Source organism: Bufo gargarizans, chromosome 3, assembly GCF_014858855.1.
Source record: "Bufo gargarizans isolate SCDJY-AF-19 chromosome 3, ASM1485885v1, whole genome shotgun sequence".
Classification (NCBI taxonomy): Eukaryota; Metazoa; Chordata; class Amphibia; order Anura; family Bufonidae; genus Bufo; species Bufo gargarizans.
In genome coordinates this window covers 551195183-551222832 of record NC_058082.1, presented here as the reverse complement: position 1 = coordinate 551222832, position 27650 = coordinate 551195183, and the positions used below count along the sequence as shown (strand labels likewise).

Here is a 27650-nt window from a genome sequence, read left to right as displayed (position 1 = left end):
ACTCAAAAAGACAGTGGACAAACAAAAACTCAGAAAAGGACTTATACCATACACTACCTGCCAACAGCCAAGGAAACCAGTCCTCATCATCTTTCCAGCTCTGAAGGGGTTCCTCCTTCTGCTTTAACCCTTTCTATATGAGCTATCATTACATATGACCGTGTATTCAAGCCCTTAAAAATGATGACTGGGAACGAGCGCTCTAAGAAGCATTTGCTTGGCCGATCACTGGCCGGTCTAAACACCCCACTGATCGGCTGATAAACTGACAATCGCTCTTTTTTCAGCCTAAGAATCATCATTGTCAGCCGCACATATGTCCGAGTAAATGGGGGTGACAATCTGCAAACTGTATGGGGGACAAACGATCTTAGTACTGATTGTTCATCCCTCACGTGGTTTGCGTCAGGCCAGTGATAGTTATGGCCCCACATTGGGCCGTTTTACACAGATAGCCTGGGCGTCATGTCATACCACATTTCACCTACAGGTGGCCTGACCAGTTTATCAATGGTGGCGGCTTCTATCTACAAAGGGGTTACCTAGATAGCAACCCCATTTTAAGATTAAAGGGTTTGTCTAGGATTAGAAAAACATGGCTGCTTTCTTGCAAAAACAGCACCACGTCTGTCCACAGGTTGTGCGTGGTACTGTAGCTCTGTCCTATTGACCAATGGAGCCAAACTGAAACAACCTGTGGACAGGGGTTGTGCTGTTTTTGGAAGGAAGCAGCCATATTTTTCTAATCTTTGACAACCGCTTTAAAACATAAAACATATGAACACGTTCTTAGAAATATATTTTTCTGGGAAAGCTGGGAGCCACACAACTGGTCCTCCCTTTAAGGGCTCATGCACACGAACGTATTTTCTTTCTGTGTCCGTTCCATTTTTTTTTGCAGACCGTATGCGGAACCATTCATTTCAATGGGTCCGCCCAAAAAACAGAAGTTACTCAGGTGCATTCCGTTTCCGTATGTCCGTATTTCAGTTCCGCCAAAAAATAGAACATGTCCTATTATTGTCTGCATTAGGGTCCATTCACACGTCCGTATAAATGGCTCCGGATCCGTTCCGCAATTTTGAGGAACGGTGAGGACCTATTCATTTTCAATGAGGTCGCGGAACGGAAATGCGGATGCAGACAGCACACAGTGTGCTGTCCGCATCCGCACTTCCTTTCCGCAGCCCCGCAAAAAAATAGAGCATGTCCTATTCTTGTGCGCAGACACGGACAAGAAAAGGCTTTTCTATTGGAGTGCCGGCCATGTGCGGTCCGGTGTTTTGCGGATTAGCAATTTGCGGAGCGCAAAACACTTGCGGAAGTGTGAATGGACCCTTACAGAAAATACTGTTCCGTTCCGCAAAATACGGAATGCATGCGGGAGTCATCCGTATTTTTTGCAAATCTATTTTTTGCGGTTGCGTGCATGAGGCCCTAAGAGTGACAACTCCCCGACAGATAAAGGCCTGGGGGTCACGGCTCCTCCCTGCGCGATGTCAGGATGACTACAGCTGCCTGTTATCTGATTCCAGGGGAATGGCCGCTGGTGATTCTCCTTTAATGAAATCCGTGTCTGCCATTCTTCTTTCTGAAAACAAGTGTAAAGTGGCGCGGCGGTCACCAGGGAACGGGCTGCTGTCAGGCTGGCGGCGTGCAAGCGCTTGTCCAGCTCTATATTCAGAAAGTGATGTCACCGTGCGTTTCATGTACTCCGGTCACACTGCAATCCATTTCAGCTGGTGGCAGGAGAGGCTCATGGGATACAATTACTGCGGCTTCTTCTTCCCTAACCGTGCCGTCCTGTGTGCGGAGACGCCTCGCATCGCAACCTTCAGTCCTCCCTCTGCTTCAGCCCATTGGAGGAGAGATGCTTTCCCTGTGCGCTGCTCCACAGCGGCCACACCCGGGACATGGCGTGTACCCGCCGGGCGAAAACAGCCAGGGTCCATCCAGCCCTGGCGGGATCATTAGACAGGGTGCGACTACTGCAGCCGATCCAGTCTGGACCTATTGGGAAGACTGCTGTTCAGTCCACTGGTACCCCGAGGAACCTGGGGACCGCATGGGACATAGCTGACAACCGTCTGAAATTTGTGCGCTTGTCAGGCCCCGTGCACATGACTGTATCTGTTTTGCAGTCCAGAAATTGAGGAATTGCAAAATACGGACGCTGTAAATGTTGCTGTTCTGTTGACTTCAATGGTTCTGCAATGCACATTTTGCAGAGGAGTATAGGACATGTGCTACTCCTATACGGAACGGACATACGGATGTGGAAAGCACACGGGTCATGGGAAAACTATGGGTCCGCATATAAAATGGATGTGGATTCCTGAATCCGCACGGAAGGCAATTTCTGCGCAGAAGAAAGAAGCAAAGCGTCCACCCGGTCTTTTTTAATGGCATACGCTTTGCTGACACGGTGTTACGCTGCGCTTTGTCTGCACGTAAATCTGCACAGAAAAAACGTGTAATCAGCACAGTCTGCGGGTGGCCTCAGGGGTGTCCACTGGATGAAAATGGGCAGTTATGGGACAGGCTGCGTGTGCTGGCGGCGTGGGATGGCACTACAATAGTAAGTATTGGGGCTCCTGCGGTGCCTGCTCCGTATCACACAGAACCCCCCAATCTATTTTTTGCTGCCTGCCTTCTCAGCAAACCCATCGCCTCCACTGAAGGATCGCACCCCTCTGCTGCCTGCCTTCTCAGCAAACCCATCGCCTCCACTGAAGGATCGCACCCCTCTGCTGCCTGCCTTCTCAGCAAACCCATCGCCTCCACTGAAGGATCGCACCCCTCTGCTGCCTGCCTTCTCAGCAAACCCATCGCCTCCACTGAAGGATCGCACCCCTCTGACTCGTTTCTCCGACTGTCTCTCACATGTCCACAGATCCCCCGTGTCTGAACACAGCCGAAGGGCGGCAGCGTTCTTCAGGGTTTCGTCTGCTGATAATGAGGGGAACCGGGTCCAGAACCAGTCACTAAACCTACTCTCAAGGACGCCCTGCTGTCTCTGGGTGGCACATCTCCTGCCGTACCTCTGCTTGCTGTGCAGTCTGGTCTCTCAGACCTCACAGGTGAAGCCATTTCTAGATCAGGTTCTGTTAGACCCGGTTCTGTCCTATTGGCCCATTATTATTTCTACAACCACAGACATTGTAATACATGGAGGCCCCTCTGTAATATCCATGTGCATCAGCAGCGCTCTACTGAAGACTCCCCACCTGAGGGTTTTGTTACAATGTGTCAGTCTAGGTAATCCAGGCTGACTGCCATACATTGCAGCAAGCTGCTAAACTCTGTGGGTAGGAATGTAAACAGGAATAATTCTATTCACTGACAGCAAGCAGAGGTTTTTACAAGTGGCAAGAAATTGACCCAAAAAAACTATTAGAAAATTACAGCAACTTTCTACATACAAGGAAGGCTACTTTCACACTAGCGTTAATATTTTCCGGTATTGAGATCCGCTTCCGTTTTGTCCCCATTTATTGTCAATGGGGATAAAATGTAACTGAACAGAATGGAGCGCTCCAAAACGCATTCTGTTCTGTTCTCACACCGGAGAGCAGCGTGCTGCGGTTTTCTTTCCGTCCTGGGATGCGGAGAAAAATGGATCCATCATGACCCACAATGCACATCAATGGGGACACAATGGATCCGTCCTCCATTGGCTTTCAGTGGAGTTCATGACGGATCCGTTCATAACAGATGCATGTGGTCGTATTACCAGTAACGGAAGCGTTTTTACGTTTTTACTGAACCCTGCCGCATCCAGCAAAAACGCAAGAGTGAAAGTAGCCTAATTTACTCTCCTTCAGAGGAGAATCCATGCACACGTCTGGCCTCTCCATGCACACGTCTGGCCTCTCCATGCACACGTCTGGCCTCTCCATGCACACGTCTGACCTCTCCATGCACACGACTGGCCTCTCCATGCACACGACTGGCCTCTCCATGCACACGTCTGGCCTCTCCATGCACACGTCTGGCCTCTCCATGCACACGTCTGACCTCTCCATGCACACGACTGGCCTCTCCATGCACACGACTGGCCTCTCCGTGCACACGTCTGGCCTCTCCGTGCACACGTCTGGCCTCTCCATGCACACGTCTGGCCTCTCCATGCACACGTCTGGCCTCTCCATGCACACGTCTGACCTCTCCATGCACACGACTGGCCTCTCCGTGCACACGTCTGGCCTCTCCGTGCACACGTCTGGCCTCTCCGTGCACACGTCTGACCTCTCCGTGCACACGTCTGACCTCTCCGTGCACACGTCTGACCTCTCCGTGCACACGTCTGACCTCTCCGTGCACACGTCTGACCTATCCGTGCACACGTCTGACCTCTCCGTGCACACGACTGACCTCTCCGTGCACACGTCTGACCTCTCCGTGCACACGTCTGACCTCTCCGTGCACACGTCTGACCTCTCCATGCACACGACTGGCCTCTCCATGCACACGACTGGCCTCTCCATGCACACGACTGGCCTCTCCGTGCACACGTCTGGCCTCTCCGTGCACACGTCTGGCCTCTCCGTGCACACGTCTGGCCTCTCCGTGCACACGTCTGGCCTCTCCGTGCACACGTCTGGCCTCTCCGTGCACACGTCTGGCCTCTCCGTGCACACGACTGACCTCTCCGTGCACACGTCTGACCTCTCCGTGCACACGTCTGACCTCTCCGTGCACACGTCTGACCTCGCCGTGCACACGTCTGACCTCTCCATGCACACGACTGGCCTCTCCATGCACACGCCTGGCCTCTCCATGCACACGTCTGGCCTCTCCGTGCACACGACTGACCTCTCCGTGCACACGTCTGACCTCTCCGTGCACACGTCTGACCTCTCCGTGCACACGTCTGACCTCTCCGTGCACACGTCTGACCTCTCCATGCACACGTCTGGCCTCTCCATGCACACGTCTGGCCTCTCCATGCACACGTCTGACCTCTCCATGCACACGACTGGCCTCTCCATGCACACGACTGGCCTCTCCGTGCACACGTCTGGCCTCTCCGTGCACACGTCTGGCCTCTCCGTGCACACGTCTGACCTCTCCGTGCACACGTCTGACCTCTCCGTGCACACGTCTGACCTCTCCGTGCACACGTCTGACCTATCCGTGCACACGTCTGACCTCTCCGTGCACACGTCTGACCTCGCCGTGCACACGTCTGACCTCTCCATGCACACGACTGGCCTCTCCATGCACACGCCTGGCCTCTCCATGCACACGTCTGGCCTCTCCGTGCACACGACTGACCTCTCCGTGCACACGTCTGACCTCTCCGTGCACACGTCTGACCTCTCCGTGCACACGTCTGACCTCTCCGTGCACACGTCTGACCTCTCCGTGCACACGTTTGACCTCTCCGTGCACACGTCTGGCCTCTCCGTGCACACGTCTGGCCTCTCCGTGCACACGTCTGACCTCTCCGTGCACACGTCTGACCTCTCCGTGCACACGACTGGCCTCTCCGTGCACACGACTGGCCTCTCCGTGCACACGTCTGACCTCTCCGTGCACACGTCTGACCTCTCCGTGCACACGACTGACCTCTCCGTGCACACGTCTGACCTCTCCGTGCACACGTCTGGCCTCTCCGTGCACACGACTGGCCTCTCCGTGCACACGTCTGGCCTCTCCGTGCACACGTCTGGCCTCTCCGTGCACACGTCTGGCCTCTCCGTGCACACGTCTGGCCTCTCCGTGCACACGTCTGGCCTCTCCGTGCACACGACTGACCTCTCCGTGCACACGTCTGACCTCTCCGTGCACACGACTGGCCTCTCCGTGCACACGACTGGCCTCTCCGTGCCCACGACTGACCTCTCCGTGCACACGTCTGGCCTCTCCGTGCACACGTCTGACCTCTCCGTGCACACGTCTGACCTCTCCGTGCACACGTCTGACCTATCCGTGCACACGTCTGACCTCTCCGTGCACACGACTGACCTCTCCGTGCACACGTCTGACCTCTCCGTGCACACGTCTGACCTCGCCGTGCACACGTCTGACCTCGCCGTGCACACGTCTGACCTCGCCGTGCACACGTCTGACCTCTCCGTGCACACGTCTGACCTCTCCGTGCACACGTCTGACCTCTCCGTGCACACGTCTGGCCTCTCCGTGCACACGTCTGACCTCTCCGTGCACACGTCTGACCTCTCCGTGCACACGACTGGCCTCTCCGTGCACACGACTGGCCTCTCCGTGCACACGACTGACCTCTCCGTGCACACGTCTGACCTCTCCGTGCACACGTCTGGCCTCTCCGTGCACACGTCTGGCCTCTCCGTGCACACGTCTGACCTCTCCGTGCACACGTCTGACCTCTCCGTGCACACGACTGACCTCTCCGTGCACACGTCTGACCTCTCCGTGCACACGACTGACCTCTCCGTGCACACGTCTGGCCTCTCCGTGCACACGTCTGGCCTCTCCGTGCACACGTCTGGCCTCTCCGTGCACACGTCTGGCCTCTCCGTGCACACGTCTGACCTCTCCGTGCACACGTCTGGCCTCTCCGTGCACACGACTGACCTCTCCGTGCACACGTCTGGCCTCTCCGTGCACACGACTGGCCTCTCCTTGCACACGTCTGGCCTCTCCATGCACACGACTGGCCTCTCCATGCACACGTCTGGCCTCTCCATGCACACGTCTGGCCTCTCCATGCACACGTCTGGCCTCTCCATGCACACGTCTGGCCTCTCCGTGCACACGTCTGGCCTCTCCGTGCACACGTCTGGCCTCTCCGTGCACACGTCTGACCTCTCCGTTTACACGTCTGACCTCTCCGTTTACACGTCTGGCCTCTCCATGCACACGTCTGGCCTCTCCATGCACACGTCTGACCTCTCCATGCACACGTCTGACCTCTCCATGCACAAATCCCAGCATGCTCCATTCATTTCTAAGAGAGAGCTAAGAAGCGTAGAGGAAGTATGCATGCTGGGAGTTGTAGTTGCCTACCCTGCTATAGAGCAATAGGCTTTGGTAGACTACTCTTGACTCCGCCCCTTTTGCCACCTTGCCCCACCCTTCTACTCACCAATGGAAAAGAGAGACAGCCAGGCTCTGGGGTGCAGGTTGATGAAGGGGCCCGCTTTCTGATTCCACCTCTGGGGTTAGAGCTCCTTTAAGAAGCCATAGGGCGCAGATAAGCTAACCCCTCGAAATGTTAGCAGGGGCAGAGACCTATGGTATTTGTATACTTCCTAACCATCCTGATTCCCAAAATGGGTGGATCCTATGTAAATATGACTAAAAGGGGGCGTTTCCAGAATGTCTGCGGAGGTATCCTCATCTGTGGGAGGTCGGGGTGCAGGGGGTTTTCACTAATGACAACATCCTTCCTGCAGCAGAAGAAAGTAGTCATCCTCCGCAGGCTTAGCCCTACAGAGCACGTTGCCCACCATCCTCACTCCCATCTGCAGCGGACAGACGAGGATATCCAGCCGGATAAATGACGGCATGTGTACAATTAATTCAATGTGGAGGCAGAGGTAATTAACAAGCTCTGATCCCTTCAGTAAATAATTATCCTTCCCTCTAAGAAACAGGAACAAGTGACAGCGATGCGAGGAGGAGGAGGAGGAGGAGCGCTGCCGACTCTCCAGGCACGGAAGACCCTCTGATGTCACACCAGGCAGCCAGATGGCTTCTCGGCGGGCACACAGCACTGCGGGGACCTGGACTCATACTGTACTGTATAACCATTCTCTACACTGTTATTCTATTCCTGAAGCAGAGGGATCAGGATGAACACTTCAAAAAGTGTTTCCAGTTTTCTGCAAATAAAGTTAATAAAATACTTTATGTATCAATTTTTAACCGAATACTGTTTTCCATTCAGAGGCAGTATCCACTGAGTCCTGATCTCAGTGGATACAATTGTATCCAATATGGGCTATGAATTGATACATTGTAGCAAACCAGCATTGTCTGCATTGTTTACACTTGTATCCACTGAGAGCAGGACGAGCAGAGTACAGGTTCAGGCCTCATGCACACGACCATATATATTTTAAGGTCCGCAAAAAATACGGATTACGTCCGTGTGCATTCCTTATTTTGCAGAACGGAGCAGCTGGCCCCTAATAGAACCGTCCTATCCTTTTCCGTAATGCGGACAATAATAGGACATGTTCTGATTTTTTTGCGGAACGGACACCCGGACATACGGAAATGGAATGCACACCGAGTAACTTTCCGCAACAAAAAATGGAACAGACATGGAAAGAAAATACGTTGGCAGCAAGCAGAGGTCTTGATGATGGTGGGAAATTGAAAAACTATTATAAATGGCAGAATGTATTTCTACAGAGATTAAAGGCTCTATACACTTTTGGGGACACTTTTTTTTTATGATTGCATTTTACTGATTTTGGGCTAAAAATCAATAAGTCTTTAAAAAAAATATTCAGCCGTTCTGTCACAAAGGGTTAACTGTTTGTCGCGCCGGTCATGTAATAACCCTTACCTCTAAATTACTAAAAGGTCATAAACACTTATTTAAGCAACAGTCCTATCGGTATGATGAGAACTGAGCGATACTGAGTGTTTATAATATCAGAGATCAGGAGCCGTCAGCTGAGCTGCCTGACAGAACACAGTAAAAATACAGATCCTGCTACTACAGAATCCTAAGGCTGTACAGAGAAAGAGGCTCAACATTTTTATTAAAGACCAATTGAAAAAATGATTTATAGCTCAAAATGAGTACCATGCAATAAAATAAAATTGCCTCAAAGGTGTCCATAGCCTTTAAGCTTTATTATCCTAAAACTGGGAATAAATGATCCCAATACTCTGAGGTGGAACGGCCTAAGCCTAAATGAACACAAAAAAAAGAAAAGCACTATAGGGGGAAATTCATTATTATATCTTTAAAAATCCGGTGAATTTGCGACTTTACTACCTGCAATTTGCATTTCATGCTGCCCTCGTCAATTTTATGAAAAAAGGGTGTAGCGAGGCTAGGGTAGGGGCATTGTCCACAAGCTTGCAGTAATAATAACGGAAATCTATGGCAGCTCTGAGCATCTAGTGCACGGATTACTAGAGGCCCACGCCTCGCCATACATCTCTTCTACGGCAGCGCAGGGCAGATCAAGACCGGGACCGGGCTTTCCCAAGGAAGGCATGGCTATGGTTCGGAGCACCAACCATGGCCGGTATGCTTACTTTTAAAGGATAGCCCGATTTTAGGATTGCGATGATTTCCACTGTGCTGATAAGCCGGGTCCTCCATTAATACGCCCAGACAGGTCAGACATCGTAGGACGTTTCTGCTATAAGCGCTCTATTCACATTTGCAGGGCTGGACGGGTTGTATGATGGATGCAAGCAATGACCAAGGGACCCCACTGACTTATATTGGAGTCTGAGGTTCTGACGGCAGTAATACCTCTGCATGCTGCACAGACGGCGGCGGGGGATCCGAGTGCTCCTGTGACAGCCACAAGATGGTAATTGCTTCTGATGATAGTACAAGACGGAGGGAAGAAATTATCAGGGGGTAACCATGCAAGCGCGATCTTCATTGTCCTCCCCCAGATCTTCTCAGAAAACGTGACAATTCTATAGCACAAAGAGAGACGCGCACGGGGCCCCGAAAGTGGCGGTCCCATGGTGCTCACTTTCTGATACTTCCCTCGCATGCCCTTAAAAGTTCTGTCCTCACTTACAAAATCAAATTACTCGACCAATCCCTGCCCACAAGATCACCACACTCATCTCCTGAAATACTCAGTGCTGCTGTGGACCGTGTTCCTTCCACTCTCAGTCTCCGACCTCCTCACATGGTAGCACTGCTACCTGCAGCCCTGCCCTCGGTGTCTTCCATCCATAGAAGGTGTCCCTGAGGAACCTCAGCTGTAAGAACATTCAGGCATCTGCTTCCTTAGGACTTTGCAGACATGAGTGAATTTATCAGGACACTTTGCCTCCAGGGCTTGATGTATAACCTGTATGACATTATTACTGCTACAACCTGTATACTAGAGATGAGGGAGCGAGGCTCTGGAGGAAAGGTGCTTTCTTAGAGGTGAGACACGAAAAAAAATCATTATTGCAGGATTAGGTAGGAGGGAAGCAGGATCTGCAGTGCACCCAGTGCGTGATATGATTACTAATCGACAGACGCGGCTGCAACACTGCAGACCACAGGCCTAATGAAATCACAGCAGCCGGTATACAATCCCACTTGGCACAGGGCACAAAGTACTGCAAAATAAGGGCGCGGGTCACAACGGGGTCCACAGACTGTAATATACACCTATAGCTGTGCAGCCTGGGGGTGCGGGTCACAGAGGGGTCCACTGACTGTAATATACACCTATAGCTGTGCAGCCTGGGGGTGCGGGTCACAGAGGGGTCCACTGACTGTAATATACACCTATAGCTGTGCATCTTGGGGGTGCGGGTCACAGAGGGGTCCACAGACTGTAATATACACCTATAGCTGTGCAGCCTGGGGGTGCGGGTCACAGAGGGGTCCACAGACTGTAATATACACCTATAGCTGTGCAGCCTGGGGGTGCGGGTCACAGAGGGGTCCACTGACTGTAATATACACCTATAGCTGTGCAGCCTGGGGGTGCGGGTCACAGAGGGGTCCACTGACTGTAATATACACCTATAGCTGTGCAGCCTGGGGGTGCGGGTCACAGAGGGGTCCACTGACTGTAATATACACCTATAGCTGTGCATCTTGGGGGTGCGGGTCACAGAGGGGTCCACAGACTGTAATATACACCTATAGCTGTGCAGCCTGGGGGTGCGGGTCACAACGGGGTCCACAGACTGTAATATACACCTATAGGTGTGCAGCCTGGGGGTGCGGGTCACAGAGGGGTCCACTGACTGTAATATACACCTATAGCTGTGCAGCCTGGGGGTGCGGGTCACAGAGGGGTCCACTGACTGTAATATACACCTATAGCTGTGCAGCCTGGGGGTGCAGGTCACAGAGGGGTCCACTGACTGTAATATACACCTATAGCTGTGCAGCCTGGGGGTGCGGGTCACAGAGGGGTCCACTGACTGTAATATACACCTATAGCTGTGCAGCCTGGGGGTGCGGGTCACAGAGGGGTCCACTGACTGTAATATACACCTATAGTTGTGCAGCCTGGGGGTGCGGGTCACAACGGGGTCCACAGACTGTAATATACACCTATAGCTGTGCAGCCTGGGGGTGCGGGTCACAGAGGGGTCCACTGACTGTAATATACACCTATAGCTGTGCAGCCTAGGGGTGCGGGTCACAGAGGGGTCCACAGACTGTAATATACACCTATAGCTGTGCAGCCTGGGGGTGCGGGTCACAGAGGGGTCCACTGACTGTAATATACACCTATAGCTGTGCAGCCTAGGGGTGCGGGTCACAGAGGGGTCCACAGACTGTAATATACACCTATAGCTGTGCAGCCTGGGGGTGCGGGTCACAACGGGGTCCACAGACTGTAATATACACCTATAGCTGTGCAGCCTGGGGGTGCGGGTCACAGAGGGGTCCACAGACTGTAATATACACCTATAGCTGTGCAGCCTGGGGGTGCGGGTCACAGAGGGGTCCACTGACTGTAATATACACCTATAGCTGTGCAGCCTGGGGGTGCGGGTCACAACGGGGTCCACAGACTGTAATATACACCTATAGTTGTGCAGCCTGGGGGTGCGGGTCACAGAGGGGTCCACTGACTGTAATATACACCTATAGCTGTGCAGCCTGGGGGTGCGGGTCACAGAGGGGTCCACTGACTGTAATATACACCTATAGCTGTGCAGCCTGGGGGTGCGGGTCACAGAGGGGTCCACTGACTGTAATATACACCTATAGCTGTGCAGCCTGGGGGTGCGGGTCACAACGGGGTCCACAGACTGTAATATACACCTATAGTTGTGCAGCCTGGGGGTGCGGGTCACAGAGGGGTCCACTGACTGTAATATACACCTATAGCTGTGCAGCCTGGGGGTGCAGGTCACAGAGGGGTCCACAGACTGTAATATACACCTATAGCTGTGCAGCCTGGGGGTGCGGGTCACAGAGGGGTCCACTGACTGTAATATACACCTATAGCTGTGCAGCCTGGGGGTGCGGGTCACAGAGGGGTCCACAGACTGTAATATACACCTATAGCTGTGCAGCCTGGGGGTGCGGGTCACAGAGGGGTCCACAGACTGTAATCTGCACCTATAGCTGTGCAGCCTGGGGGTGCGGGTCACAGAGGGGTCCACTGACTGTAATATACACCTATAGCTGTGCAGCCTGGGGGTGCGGGTCACAGAGGGGTCCACAGACTGTAATATACACCTATAGCTGTGCAGCCTGGGGGTGCGGGTCACAGAGGGGTCCACAGACTGTAATATACACCTATAGCTGTGCAGCCTGGGGGTGCAGGCCACAGAGGGGTCCACAGACTGTAATATACACCTATAGTTGTGCAGCCTGGGGGTGCGGGTCACAGAGGGGTCCACTGACTGTAATATACACCTATAGCTGTGCAGCCTGGGGGTGCAGGCCACAGAGGGGTCCACAGACTGTAATATACACCTATAGTTGTGCAGCCTGGGGGTGCGGGTCACAGAGGGGTCCACTGACTGTAATATACACCTATAGCTGTGCAGCCTGGGGGTGCGGGTCACAGAGGGGTCCACTGACTGTAATATACACCTATAGCTGTGCAGCCTGGGGGTGCGGGTCACAACGGGGTCCACTGACTGTAATATACACCTATAGTTGTGCAGCCTGGGGGTGCGGGTCACAGAGGGGTCCACAGACTGTAATCTGCACCTATAGCTGTGCAGCCTGGGGGTGCGGGTCACAGAGGGGTCCACTGACTGTAATATACACCTATAGCTGTGCAGCCTGGGGGTGCAGGTCACAGAGGGGTCCACTGACTGTAATATACACCTATAGCTGTGCATCTTGGGGGTGCGGGTCACAGAGGGGTCCACAGACTGTAATCTGCACCTATAGCTGTGCAGCCTGGGGGTGCGGGTCACAGAGGGGTCCACTGACTGTAATATACACCTATAGCTGTGCAGCCTGGGGGTGCGGGTCACAGAGGGGTCCACAGACTGTAATATACACCTATAGCTGTGCATCTTGGGGGTGCGGGTCACAGAGGGGTCCACAGACTGTAATCTGCACCTATAGCTGTGCAGCCTGGGGGTGCGGGTCACAGAGGGGTCCACTGACTGTAATATACACCTATAGCTGTGCAGCCTGGGGGTGCGGGTCACAGAGGGGTCCACTGACTGTAATATACACCTATAGCTGTGCAGCCTGGGGGTGCGGGTCACAACGGGGTCCACAGACTGTAATATACACCTATAGCTGTGCAGCCTGGGGGTGCGGGTCACAGAGGGGTCCACAGACTGTAATATACACCTATAGCTGTGCATCTTGGGGGTGCGGGTCACAGAGGGGTCCACAGACTGTAATCTGCACCTATAGCTGTGCAGCCTGGGGGTGCGGGTCACAGAGGGGTCCACTGACTGTAATATACACCTATAGCTGTGCAGCCTGGGGGTGCGGGTCACAGAGGGGTCCACTGACTGTAATATACACCTATAGCTGTGCAGCCTGGGGGTGCAGGTCACAGAGGGGTCCACTGACTGTAATATACACCTATAGCTGTGCAGCCTGGGGGTGCGGGTCACAGAGGGGTCCACTGACTGTAATATACACCTATAGCTGTGCAGCCTGGGGGTGCGGGTCACAGAGGGGTCCACTGACTGTAATATACACCTATAGCTGTGCAGCATGGGGGTGCGGGTCACAGAGGGGTCCACTGACTGTAATATACACCTATAGCTGTGCAGCCTGGGGGTGCAGGTCACAGAGGGGTCCAGTGACTGTAATATACACCTATAGCTGTGCAGCCTGGGGGTGCAGGTCACAGAGGGGTCCACTGACTGTAATATACACCTATAGCTGTGCATCTTGGGGGTGCGGGTCACAGAGGGGTCCACTGACTGTAATATACACCTATAGCTGTGCATCTTGGGGGTGCGGGTCACAGAGGGGTCCACAGACTGTAATATACACCTATAGCTGTGCAGCCTGGGGGTGCGGGTCACAGAGGGGTCCACAGACTGTAATATACACCTATAGCTGTGCAGCCTGGAGGAGGGGACAGAGGAGTCTGGAGGAGGGGACAGAGGAGTCTGGAGGAGGGGACAGAGGAGTCTGGAGGAGGGGACAGAGGAGTCTGGAGGAGGGGACAGAGGAGTCTGGAGGAGGGGACAGAGGAGTCTGGAGAAGGGGGCAGAGGAGTCTGGAGGAGGGGACAGAGGTGTCTGGAGGAGGGACCAGAGGAGTCTGGAGGAGGGGACAGAGGTGTCTGGAGGAGGGGACAGAGGAGTCTGGAGGAGGGGACAGCGGAGTCTGGAGGAGGGGACAGAGGAGTCTGGAGGAGGGGACAGAGGAGTCTGGAGGAGGGGACAGAGGTGTCTGGAGGAGGGGACAGAGGAGTCTGGAGGAGGGGACAGAGGAGTCTGGAGGAGGGGACAGAGGAGTTTGGAGGAGGGGCAGAGGAGTCTGGAGAAGGGGGCAGAGGAGTCTGGAGAAGGGGGCAGAGGAGTCTGGAGGAGGGGACAGAGGAGTCTGGAGGAGGGGACAGAGGAGTCTGGAGGAGGGGACAGAGGAGTCTGGAGGAGGGGACAGAGGAGTTTGGAGGAGGGGCAGAGGAGTCTGGAGAAGGGGGCAGAGGAGTCTGGAGGAGGGGACAGAGGTGTCTGGAGGAGGGACCAGAGGAGTCTGGAGGAGGGGACAGAGGTGTCTGGAGGAGGGGACAGAGGAGTCTGGAGGAGGGGACAGAGGAGTCTGGAGGAGGGGACAGAGGAGTCTGGAGGAGGGGACAGAGGAGTCTGGAGGAGGGGACAGAGGAGTTTGGAGGAGGGGCAGAGGAGTCTGGAGAAGGGGACAGAGGAGTCTGGAGGAGGGGGCAGAGGAGTCTGGAGAAGGGGGCAGAGGAGTCTGGAGGAGGGGACAGAGGAGTCTGGAGGAGGGGACAGAGGAGTCTGGAGGAGGGGACAGAGGAGTCTGGAGGAGGGGACAGAGGAGTCTGGAGGAGGGGACAGAGGAGTTTGGAGGAGGGGCAGAGGAGGCTGGAGGAAAGGACAGAGGAGCCTAAAGGAGGCGGCAGAGGAGTCTAGAGGAGAGGACAGAGGAGTCTGGAGGAGGGGACAGAGGTGTCTGGAGGAGGGGGCAGAGGAGGCTGGAGGAAAGGACAGAGGAGCCTAAAGGAGGCGGCAGAGGAGTCTAGAGGAGAGGACAGAGGAGTCTGGAGGAGGGGACAGAGGTGTCTGGAGGAGGGGGCAGAGGAGGCTGCAGGTCGTCTCTAAATGTGGAGGCTGCAGGTCATCTCTAAATGTGGAGGCTGCAGGTCGTCTATTAATGTGGAGGCTGCAGGTCGTCTATTAATGTGGAGGCTGCAGGTCGTCTATTAATGTGGAGGCTGCAGGTCGTCTATTAATGTGGAGGCTGCAGGTCGTCTATAAATGTGGAGGCTGCAGGTCGTCTATTAATGTGGAGGCTGCAGGTCGTCTATAAATGTGGAGGCTGCAGGTCGTCTATAAATGTGGAGGCTGCAGGTCGTCTATAAATGTGGAGGCTGCAGGTCGTCTATAAATGTGGAGGCTGCAGGTCGTCTATTAATGTGGAGGCTGCAGGTCGTCTATAAATGTGGAGGCTGCAGGTCGTCTATAAATGTGGAGGCTGCAGGTCGTCTATAAATGTGGAGGCTGCAGGTCGTCTATAAATGTGGAGGCTGCAGGTCGTCTATTAATGTGGAGGCTGCAGGTCGTCTATAAATGTGGAGGCTGCAGGTCGTCTATAAATGTGGAGGCTGCAGGTCGTCTATAAATGTGGAGGCTGCAGGTCGTCTATAAATGTGGAGGCTGCAGGTCGTCTATTAATGTGGAGGCTGCAGGTCTTCTATAAATGTGGAGGCTGCAGGTCGTCTATTAATGTGGAGGCTGCAGCTCGTCTATTAATGTGGAGGCTGCAGGTCGTCTATTAATGTGGAGGCTGCAGGTCGTCTATTAATGTGGAGGCTGCAGGTCGTCTATTAATGTGGAGGCTGCAGGTCGTCTATTAATGTGGAGGCTGCAGGTCGTCTATAAATGTGGAGGCTGCAGGTCGTCTATTAATGTGGAGGCTGCAGGTCGTCTATAAATGTGGAGGCTGCAGGTCGTCTATAAATGTGGAGGCTGCAGGTCGTCTATAAATGTGGAGGCTGCAGGTCGTCTATAAATGTGGAGGCTGCAGGTCGTCTATAAATGTGGAGGCTGCAGGTCGTCTATTAAAGTGGAGGCTGCAGGTCGTCTATAATTGTGGAGGCTGCAGGTCGTCTATAATTGTGGAGGCTGCAGGTCTTCTATAAATGTGGAGGCTGCAGGTCTTCTATAAAGGTGGTGGCTGCAGGTCGTCTATTAATGTGGAGGCTGCAGGTCTTCTATAAAGGTGGAGGCTGCAGGTCGTCTATAAATGTGGAGGCTGCAGGTCGTCTATAAATGTGGAGGCTGCAGGTCTTCTATAAATGTGGAGGCTGCAGGTCGTCTATAAATGTGGAGGCTGCAGGTCGTCTATAAATGTGGAGGCTGCAGGTCGTCTATAAATGTGGAGGCTGCAGGTCGTCTATTAATGTGGAGGCTGCAGGTCTTCTATAAAGGTGGAGGCTGCAGGTCGTCTATTAATGTGGAGGCTGCAGGTCTTCTATAAAGGTGGAGGCTGCAGGTCGTCTATTAATGTGGAGGCTGCAGGTCGTCTATAAATGTCAGACATGAAATATGTTCCCTTCGTAAGAAAATGAAGAAACGTGGGTTCTAATGCCGAGAGACAGACAGAAGATGTACGGCTCAATTACTGATGTATGGAGCATGCCCATGATGAAGGACGCACACATTACAGTCTACGCCAATAATCCGGCCCCCGAGGGATCAGGACGGCGTGTGGACAGAAGATTTCCTGGATTTTAGTATCCACAGAAAGTATAGGGTCTTCTCTGCACATATCACCATGTAGTCCTGGTATCAAATTACAAGCCAATATCAAATTGTTACTATTTTTCTCAAGTCCCTGGATGCAGCCTGCAGTGTAAAGCATGGCTCCATCTTCATCTTGTACTTGCAAGTATAACGTCTCTTTTAATATGTGCAAAAAAATAAAAAAAACTCAACTCAACATCAAGAAGTCATATAGAGATTTCTATGAATGTACTAGAATATAAACTTCCATTCTTTACACTGCAGGCTGCATTCAGAGGAATCAAAAATAATATTAAACAGCAATAACTTTTATACATATTCTGCTCTGCGGGCTGCTGAGAGCTCACAAGCTCCGTTACCAATTTCATGCACAAAGGGGAATATTTACTATTCCAAATACATTAGAAATCTGGAGGAATTTGCACCAAAAACGCTGGTTTAAATACTGTCCACCATATTTATTACCTGTCTTTTTAACGTAACCCACAAGGGGTGTGGCTTAATGGCACAGGAAGTGGCTGCTGATTGGCTGCTCACACGTGACTTTCTGTTAGAGAAGGGCAGGACCATGGAGGAGATCAGCGAGTGGTATTACGTGGGCGCTGTGGCTGGTATATTTGTAAGCACATTATGGTGGCTGCCACCCATGAGGTGGTGTTTTGGGGAGGCTTCACTGAATTTTACAGCTTAGGCTTCTATGAGGGCACAACAATAAGACAATATGGCTCCACTGTGCCCATGGTGTCAGGCGGGCACTGCCCCCTCCATTACACATCGTTCATGAGTTGTCATCACTCCGGGCAAAGACCACAGGGTTAGCTTTAAAGGCATGGTCGTGATAGGGGCGGGGTGTGGGCGGAGCTTGGGTCTAAGGCACATGTGCAGAGCTTGTAGACTGGACCAGTGAGGCCTCTGACTAATCACAATCGCCGGTGCTCAGCAGTGTAGGCGGGGTCACATCACAGGCCAATCAGCTGTAAGCATGTAGACTGTAACCACCCCCCTAGTGTAGAAGACCCCCATATATATCCAGTATATAGTCCAGACGCACGACCGGACGAGCCTTCAGATTCTGTGCAGCGAATCGCGCTGCAAAATCCAAGCCCGTTCCGTGTCCCGTCAGAACTTAAAGGGGTCATCAGAAGGAAGGCTCTGCTCTCATTTCTGCTACTGCAGATCAGACGCATTCACTTTACTGGGGCGGAGGTGCAGTACCAGACATGGACATGGGTGGCGCTGTTTCTGGACACGCCAGCGCCTCCAGTCTACAACCCCTTTATTTCCAAACCTCCACAGAAATAAGAAAACTCCACAAACCATGATAAAGCGCTGAGTCCCGGGGGGCCACCGCCACGTGCACCCCTCACCTCCACCTCAAGTGAAAGGATACATTCGCACTCCTCCGGTCCGGGTGCCGATCGCCAGAATCTTCTGCACCGGGTCAAATGCCAAAGCGGTGGGCTGATATGGAAAACCATGGCGAACAGTCTGCAAAAGAGAGAAGACAGCAGTCAGGTTGTGGTCACGATGGACTCTACGTGCATACGACACCTCGTCATGTGACCGCTCCAGCCAATCACCGGCATCTCAGTCAGGCGGGGACTGTGGAGGCGCTGGATCGGCAGGTGATTATAGCTATATTCACTAACTGATGCCACATTAATTAGACATATTACACCCACCGGACGCCCTCTACCAGAGCTATGCTCTCTGACATCACCGTGGCCACCTACCACAGCGTGAGACCTAAAGTGAATAGAGCATGGTGGGAGTTGTAGTTTCACAACAGCTGGAGGTTGCTATACCCTGCGGAAGGATAGAGACACCTTTTTAGAACATCATAGAGGGAAGCCCCCCACTCAGGACCCTCGTCCTCCTGCCTTGGTGGACACAGGTTGACCCACAGACTTCACTGGACACCTCCACATCTTCCAGTAGTAATGTCTGACTGCCCATCATTCAAGAAGCAAGAAAACCGCCCTATAGAAACCATCCTCGTCTCACGGGGCTATGTAAGAGATCACTCCCATCATTGCTCACACAATGAACATCTCATTCCTGAACCCTCTGCAAGTCTCTGAGAGGACAACCGCAGGCCAACAAGAGCCCAGAAGACATCTCAGGGTCACGAGACGTAAGAGACGAGTGCAAGATCTGGAGGCTCGAATGAGCGCGGGGGCAGGGGAGGGCACCCAGTGAAAATAACATGACAGCACCATGGGTTAATGCAGTGTGTCCTGACAGCCATGATGGGGGTTATGTTCTTACAACAGATGGACAGCCACAGGTTGGAGATCGCTGATTGAATGGATTCACCTGTACTCCACCACATCTGCCAAAAACTTCCGGGGGGCAGCGCGGCGTTCATACATCCTGCCTCATCCAGGGCTGAGATACTGAAGACCCCTCTCAGTTCGGTGGGGGTCCGACATCCAGCATCCCTACTGATCAGCTCTTTAGGGGAACCAGTGGCAGCGGGGGGAGGCTCCATACACCATGTAGTGCCCAGCGCCGGCGTACAGCAGCGCCATGCTCTGTATGGCATCCAGCCGAGTGGCAGACCCCCCTCGATCCGATCTATCCTGAGGACAGGCTATCAGCAGCTAACCCCAGGGAACCCCTTTAAATCTAGCAATTCCCTGAATGTATGGCACTGGTGAAGCGTGACTGTCACATCCCCCTGAAATATTCCTCATCGGCAGAACACGCAGGCCGAATCCAACCAATGATAGGAGGCGTGCCGCCATGTCGGGCTCATGATGACCGCTCCAGGCGTCTGGTTCTCAACATTAATAAATGAAGGCTACACTGCAAAAATGACAGGCACAGGAGGGCACGAAGGGGCTCAAAAGTCTCTCCAAGAGGCTCCACTCCAGGGGCAGATTTGGAAGGCCAATTGCCCCCAAGCCAGCAAGTACGACCACCACTGATAGATTACAGGGTGGTCGTAACCATGGAAACAAGCAGTGTATGTAGTGTAATGTAGGGCGGCCAGACGTCCGGTTTTAGGCCACAATTCAGAAGCAGCGTCTGATCTTCATTGGTTGATGTTCATTATTTTGCTAGTTTCCGATTATTTCAGTTTGTAGGGTTTTCTTTCGTTAACGTGTATCTTTGTAAATCAGTGAAGATGGCCGCACAAATGAGGGGCCAAATGAAGTAGTCATGGCGGTCTGGGACGGACGAAGAAGCAAAGGGGCGAGAGCGTCTACAATCAGAAGAGTCCCTGGACTCACAGAGGAGCGGTCACCTCTCCTGACCGTATTCACCGGTGACCACCATTAAAACATAGCCTTTATTAAACATCAAACTAAAATAACCCCCCAAAAAAGGGAAAAAGAATTAAACGTATCCAGTAAAACAAGAAAAAATAATAACCAATCATGACAAATAGGCAGGCGGTTATGTACCGGGATAGGCGGATTGTTTGTGGGTATCTATCCCTAAGTCTAGCCCTATATCTTGATACCCTGCCTACAAAACGGAAGGGCCGCCCCGGTAGGGGCGATCCTGTATCGGGAACCTCCTGTATGCCCCTGGGATGGCCCTGATAGAAGGAAAGAGAAGCAGCTAAAATGAGTCGGTCCAGAGACACACAGTGTCCGCACCAGCAGAATAGTGAGTGCAGCTCTGGAGTATAATACAGGATGTAACTCAGGGTCAGTACAGGATAAGTAATGTATGTACACAGTGACTGCACCAGCAGAATAGTGAGTGTAGCTCTGGAGTATAATACAGGATGTAACTCAGGATCAGTGCAGGATAAGTAATGTATGTACACAGTGACTGCACCAGCAGAATAGTGAGTGCAGCTCTGGAGTATAATACAGGATGTAACTCAGGATCAGTGCAGGATAAGTAATGTATGTACACAGTGACTGCACCAGCAGAATAGTGAGTGCAGCTCTGGAGTATAATACAGGATGTAACTCAGGATCAGTACAGGATAAGTAATGTATGTACACAGTGACTGCACCAGCAGAATAGTGAGTGCAGCTCTGGGGTATAATACAGGATGTAACTCAGGATCAGTACAGGATAAATAATGTATGTACACAGTGACTGCACCAGCAGAATAGTGAGTGCAGCTCTGGAGTATAATACAGGATGTAACTCAGGATCAGTACAGGATAAGTAATGTATGCACACAGTGACTGCACCAGCAGAATAGTGAGTGCAGCTCTGGGGTATAATACAGGATGTAACTCAGGATCAGTACAGCATAAGTAATGTATGTACACAGTGACTGCACCAGCAGAATAGTGAGTGCAGCTCTGGGGTATAATACAGGATGTAACTCAGGATCAGTACAGGATAAGTAATGTATGTACACAGTGACTGCACCAGCAGAATAGTGAGTGCAGCTCTGGAGTATAATACAGGATGTAACTCAGGATCAGTACAGGATAAGTAATGTATGTACACAGTGACTGCACCAGCAGAATAGTGAGCGCAGCTCTGGAGTATAATACAGGATGTAACTCGGGATCAGTACAGGATAAGTAATGTATGTACACAGTGACTGCACCAGCAGAATAGTGAGTGCAGCTCTGGAGTATAATACAGGATGTAACTCAGGATCAGTGCAGGATAAGTAATGTATGTACACAGTGACTGCACCAGCAGAATAGTGAGCGCAGCTCTGGAGTATAATACAGGATGTAACTCGGGATCAGTACAGGATAAGTAATGTATGTACACAGTGACTGCACCAGCAGAATAGTGAGTGCAGCTCTGGAGTATAATACAGGATGTAACTCAGGATCAGTACAGGATAAGTAATGTATGTACACAGTGACTGCACCAGCAGAATAGTGAGTGCAGCTCTGGAGTATAATACATGATGTAACTCAGGATCAGTACAGGATAAGTAATGTATGTACACAGTGACTGCACCAGCAGAATAGTGAGTGCAGCTCTGGAGTATAATACAGGATGTAACTCAGGATCAGTACAGGATAAGTAATGTATGTACACAGTGACTCCACCAGCAGAATGGTGAGTGCAGCTCTGGAGTATAATACAGGATGTAACTCAGGATCAGTACAGGATAAGTAATGTATGTACACAGTGACTCCACCAGCAGAATAGTGAGTGCAGCTCTGGAGTATAATACAGGATGTAACTCAGGATCAGTACAGGATAAGTAATGTATGTACACAGTGACTGCACCAGCAGAATAATGAGTGCAGCTCTGGGGTATAATACAGGATGCAGCTCAGGATCAGTACCGTATGCACACAGTCTCGTGTAGGTTGAGTGATAACTACTGAACACTTCTAAAACCTTCAGCCCAGGATCCCCTTTGATGGTCTTCTTGACGCTGTTGTCTGCTCTCCCGTGTCTCAGTCTCAGGACTCAGAACTGATTTGTTGAGACATTTTATTACAAAGTGTAATTATCTGTCGACATTTTCATCTTTTTCTTGGAAATCGCCGTCAGCGCAGAGAACATAGCGAAGCGGTGAGCAGCGCCTCCACGACCACACACGTCCAGACATTAATAATCCATCTCCTGCCACTTAAAGGGGATGATTTGCATTTAAATAACTGATAAATTGAAAAGTGTGCGAGGCGCAGAAATGCTGCAGTTTGATTTATGGGCCCTGATTTAATTCCTTATTGATTTATCTCCCTGATTCTGATGAATATTCTCCAATAAGGGCCGGGTGGCGCTCATTCAGATCACACGCGGTCAAAAGGTGAAGACACTGGACATTCATCATTTCCAGGGATCCTGGTATAAAGTCGTCACCCCTCCTAGATATCTCCGATAAGTGCTATTTCCACCAAGGAGATGACCCTCGCTGGGACCCGTAGCTGCTCTCCTCAATGTTGTGGCCCCTCAGCCCTCACACACTGCATAAGGCTGTGCTGCAGTGTGCACGGGGTCACCCCTTATCGCAGGCGTCAGTGGGGGTCCTAGGGCTCAGACATCCCCCTAACCAAACACTAATGTCACCAGCGCCAAATGTTGGACAATTCTAGAATTACTACCCCCAGAGCAGGTGATAGGTAATGAACAAGTCACACCCACCTGCGCCCTCAGCTCTGGACCCTTTACTTCCGAGGTACCGATGGGGTCGTGTGCGTCGCCGCAGCCGCTGAACGCCGTCAGCAGTGACGTGTCATTAAGTGGCAAGTCGCCGCTGGGTCATGTGCAGCCTGGGGACACGTCGCTGCTGAGGTCAGTCGTTGCCTGCAGCGGTGGATGTGACCTCATCTGTACTCCGGCCGGAAGTATACAGAGCTACGTAAAAACAGCCCAAACCTGGACAACCCCTTTAAGCCCCCTGCACATTTGCTGTCATACCTTACCCGATTGACTGTCCTCAGTCCTGGCCCAGCGAGCTCTGACCCGCTGACTGATGCTGTGGAGTATCGCTATGTACAGCGCTGTGGAATACGTTGGCGATACGGACAGATGTCCCGCAGTAAGAGGCAATACAGGACGGACACAGCAATGCCATCATAGCTGAGCTTTGGGGTACAGACTATTATGAAATTATTGACATGGTGCCATCCGCTTCCTTCATGCCCATAATCAATACCTGCCGCCTAAGTGTGCGGGCGCCGCACCGTAGGACGTTGGAGCCGTAGTATCCCATCATGGTGCAGCCATCTGCATGGAAGGCTTTGGCCAGAAGATGTGAGATTTCTGTCACTGACAGTCACACGTCTGTGCCCCCCCCCCCCCCCGATATACAGCGCCAGGACCCTGCGTCTCTGGACCGCGCTACGTGCCAGTACGAGGCAGGACACCCCCCGGGACCTCGTCCTCTTACATAAAGGATCCCGAGCGCCTCCTCTACATCTAAGCACTTTGACCAGACTCCGCACACTTCACATTCCAGCTCGAGAGGAGCCTGAAACTGACGGTCAAAAGCCCCGGTGTAAATTTAGTGCATTACAAGACTAAAAATAGCCGGATCCGATCGAGCGAGCGCCGGTAGAGCCGCCCGACTAATGGCTGATATTTATTCATGAGCCCAAAGACGCTGCAAACCTCGTCCTAAATGCCAGAGAGCGGAGGCACCCCACCATTAACGAGGGAGTGCTAAGGTTTCTGCTTATGTAGGATTGAAGGACATGGCAGGAGACACGACCGCCATCTGCACCGCCGTAGGGGCGGCCTGCCCTCTGCACACCGCCAGATTCTGCAATATTCTAAATGCCCCCCAATAACAGAGTGATGAGGGGGTGTCCTGCTGCTGGTAGAGGTAATCAGTTCCCCCACCACACTCTGCCACCACAGGACGGTCCGTGTAATGTACGGGCGCGCTGAGGGGCAGACGAGGGCCGCACAGGCCCCAACACCTCTGTACTCGTAGTGGAAGCGCTGCCGCCCCTTCAATCAGGGGGGGTGCATGGATTCGGACCCCCACTATTCTGATATCAGCTTTGTAGAGCAGAACCCCAGCGTGAATGACCCCACATGTAATAAAAGCTGTCCACCCCCAGACGGCCCTGTCGCCTCTGTTCACATCACACAGACGGGCTGACCGGGTGTCATTCACTACACGCAGAGAGGACATCATGTCCACGGGTCCACTCAGGGCAGTAAAGTGAACTGGAAGCCCCATAGAAAGTGAAGGGAGCGGCCGGGCTCGGTCCGAACGAAGGAAAGGATCTGCCATGGTCCCACCAATCAGTGACCTAGGATATAACTTTCACTGCTTTAGGGGGTGATGCCAAGGATCAAAATCAGATGTCATCCATGGCAATCTCCAGATCTCCCCGCTCATGCAGCAAACCTCCAGGGACGGCGCCTGAAATCTGGGACTGTCCTGTGGGACCCAGGACAGCGGGGAGGCACACAGCATTAATGTCTCTCCAGCCATGACACCTCTATAAGGCTCCATTCACACGTCCGCAAATGGGTCTGCATGGGTGCGGACCCATTCATTTTCTATGGTGACGGAATGGATGCGGACAGCACACAGTGTGCTGTCCGCATCCGCATTTGTGGAGCGCAGCTCCGATCTTCGGGTGCGCAGCTCTGCAAAAGATAGAACATGTCCTATTCTTGTCCACAGCTGTGGACAAGAATAGGCATTTCTATAGGGGTGCCGGGCGGGTGTGTTGCGGGTCCGCAACACACCACGGACGTGTGAATGGAGCCTAACTCAGAAGGCTGTAGAGCGGTGATGGACTGTGCACCGTCGTCTTCCTCTAGAAGATTCAGCGCTCGTCGTTCTCCCTTACTTGTTGACGCCAGTGTCCAATAGACTTACTGGTCACATCCCGGCCGTATCACTGCTCGCCAGTCCCAGCACTGGGGGCCGCTGGGTCCGATGCTCGTCTATGGACAGGTCGGACTCTAAAGAAGGCCTCCAGGGTTGTCCAGAAAGAATGTAGGTCAGAGTATGGAACGTCCTAAGGAATGGCTGTGCAGAATGACGACATCTCCTTATACTGAAGAACAGGCCGAGCGTCCTGATGGGGTGAAAATGTACAAAAATAGCTTGTTTCTTCTAATAAAATATCTATTGTATTAGATAGGGAGGCTCTCAAGTAAAGGCCTCATGCACACGACCATATTTTGTTTCCGTGTCCGATCCGTTTTTTTGCGGATAGGAAGCGGACCCATTCATTTCAATGGGTCCGCAATAAACGCGGACAGCACACCGTGTGCTGTCTGCATCAGTATGCCCATTGTGCATGTCCTATTTTTTTCTAGTTTGTGGACAAGGATAGTCATTATTACAATGGATCCACCAAAAAAACGGATCCACCAAAAAAACGGATGCCATACGGAACGTCATCAGTTTTTTTTGCGGATTTGCAATTTGCGGACCGCAAAACACATACGGTCCTGTGCATGTAGCCAAAAGTTCTGGATATTGGAGGGTTCAGTGTCCACAGGATCACCCCATGTGTATGTGATTCCTTCTGGATTGTATGTGGAAATGTTTTTGATCTATCATGGAATACTGATGATATAAGCACAATTTTTGATTATTTTAATTAAATCTATTTTATTAAATAAATACATATTGTTTCCACATACAATTCAGAAGTGCCTATTATACATCTGCACAACAAAAGGAGAAAAATGCACATTTTTGGTTATTCTCCAAACAGGCTGAAACGTTAGAAAAGAAGATTTACACGGAGGCAAAATATCTGAGGTTCTCAACCACAAAGTAGGCTTAAAGGGATAACGGTGGCAGTCAGCAGCAGCCGGTCCGGAGGGCTATCTTCTAATTTTGCTTCGGCAGTAAAGATATATAAAAAGGATAAACCTGTGGGAGACAAGAGAGCGAGGTCTCAGGAGAGCGCAGAGCGCGCCGCAGCAGCAGCAGCAGCATTCCCACAATGACCTCAGCAATATCAGGAAGAAAGCAGAGAACACAGGCCGGAGGAGCATCTCCTCAAACCGGCCATCGGAATCAAAGGAGCCATGCAAAGCGCAGGTGACAGGTAGGTATGAGGCTGTGCCGGGCGTTATACACTGCACCCCACAGCGGAAACACATCATTCATCTATAAAAGTGAATATGGTATATACATACTGTCACATATGAGGTATAGGCCGCTGTATATATCAGGAGGAGGTATGTCACATATGAGGTATAGGCCGCTGTATATATCAGGAGGAGGTATGTCACGTATGAGGTATAGGCCGCTGTAGATATCAGGAGGAGGTATGTCATGTATGAGGTATAGGCCGCTGTATATATCAGGAGGAGGTATGTCATGTATGAGGTATAGGCCGCTGTATATATCAGGAGGAGGTATGTCATGTATGAGGTATAGGCCACTGTATATCAGGAGGAGGTATGTCATGTATGAGGTATAGGCCGCTGTATATATCAGGAGGAGGTATGTCATGTATGAGGTATAGGCCGCTGTATATATCAGGAGGAGGTATGTCATGTATGAGGTATAGGCCGCTGTATATATCAGGAGGAGGTATGTCATGTATGAGGTATAGGCCGCTGTATATCAGGAGGAGGTATGTCATGTATGAGGTATAGGCCGCTGTATATATCAGGAGGAGGTATGTCATGTATGAGGTATAGGCCACTGTATATATCAGGAGGAGGTATGTCATGTATGAGGTATAGGCGGCTGTATATATCAAGAGGAGGTATGTCATATATGAGGTATAGGCCGCTGTATATCAGGAGGAGGTATGTCATGTATGAGGTATAGGCCACTGTATATATCAGGAGGAGGTATGTCATGTATGAGGTATAGGCGGCTGTATATATCAAGAGGAGGTATGTCATATATGAGGTATAGGCCGCTGTATATATCAGGAGGAGGTATGTCATGTATGAGGTACAAGCCGCTGTATATATCAGGAGGAGGTATGTCATGTATGAGGTATAGGCCGCTGTATATCAGGAGGAGGTATGTCACGTATGAGGTATAGGCCGCTGTATATATCAGGAGGAGGTATGTCATGTATGAGGTATAGGCCGCTGTATGTATCAGGAGGAGGTATGTCATGTATGAGGTATAGGCCGCTGTATATATCAGGAGGAGGTATGTCATGTATGAGGTATAGGCCGCTGTATATCAGGAGGAGGAATGTCATGTATGAGGTATAGGCCGCTGTATATATCAGGAGGAGGTATGTCATGTATGAGGTATAGGCCGCTGTATATATCAGGAGGAGGTATGT

General features: G+C 51.8%; 1 protein-coding gene across 3 annotated transcripts in view; it reads right to left on the bottom strand.

Moving 5' to 3' along the window:
• Positions 1-27650, bottom strand: part of STXBP5L (syntaxin binding protein 5L) — a 195895-nt gene that overhangs the window by 153684 nt on the left and 14561 nt on the right. For all 3 annotated transcript variants that reach the window (XM_044287379.1, XM_044287383.1, XM_044287380.1), the window contains exon 2: positions 18410-18507. In XM_044287379.1, coding sequence (XP_044143314.1) covers positions 18410-18507 — 98 coding nt within the window. The remainder of the gene's footprint in view (positions 1-18409; positions 18508-27650) is intronic.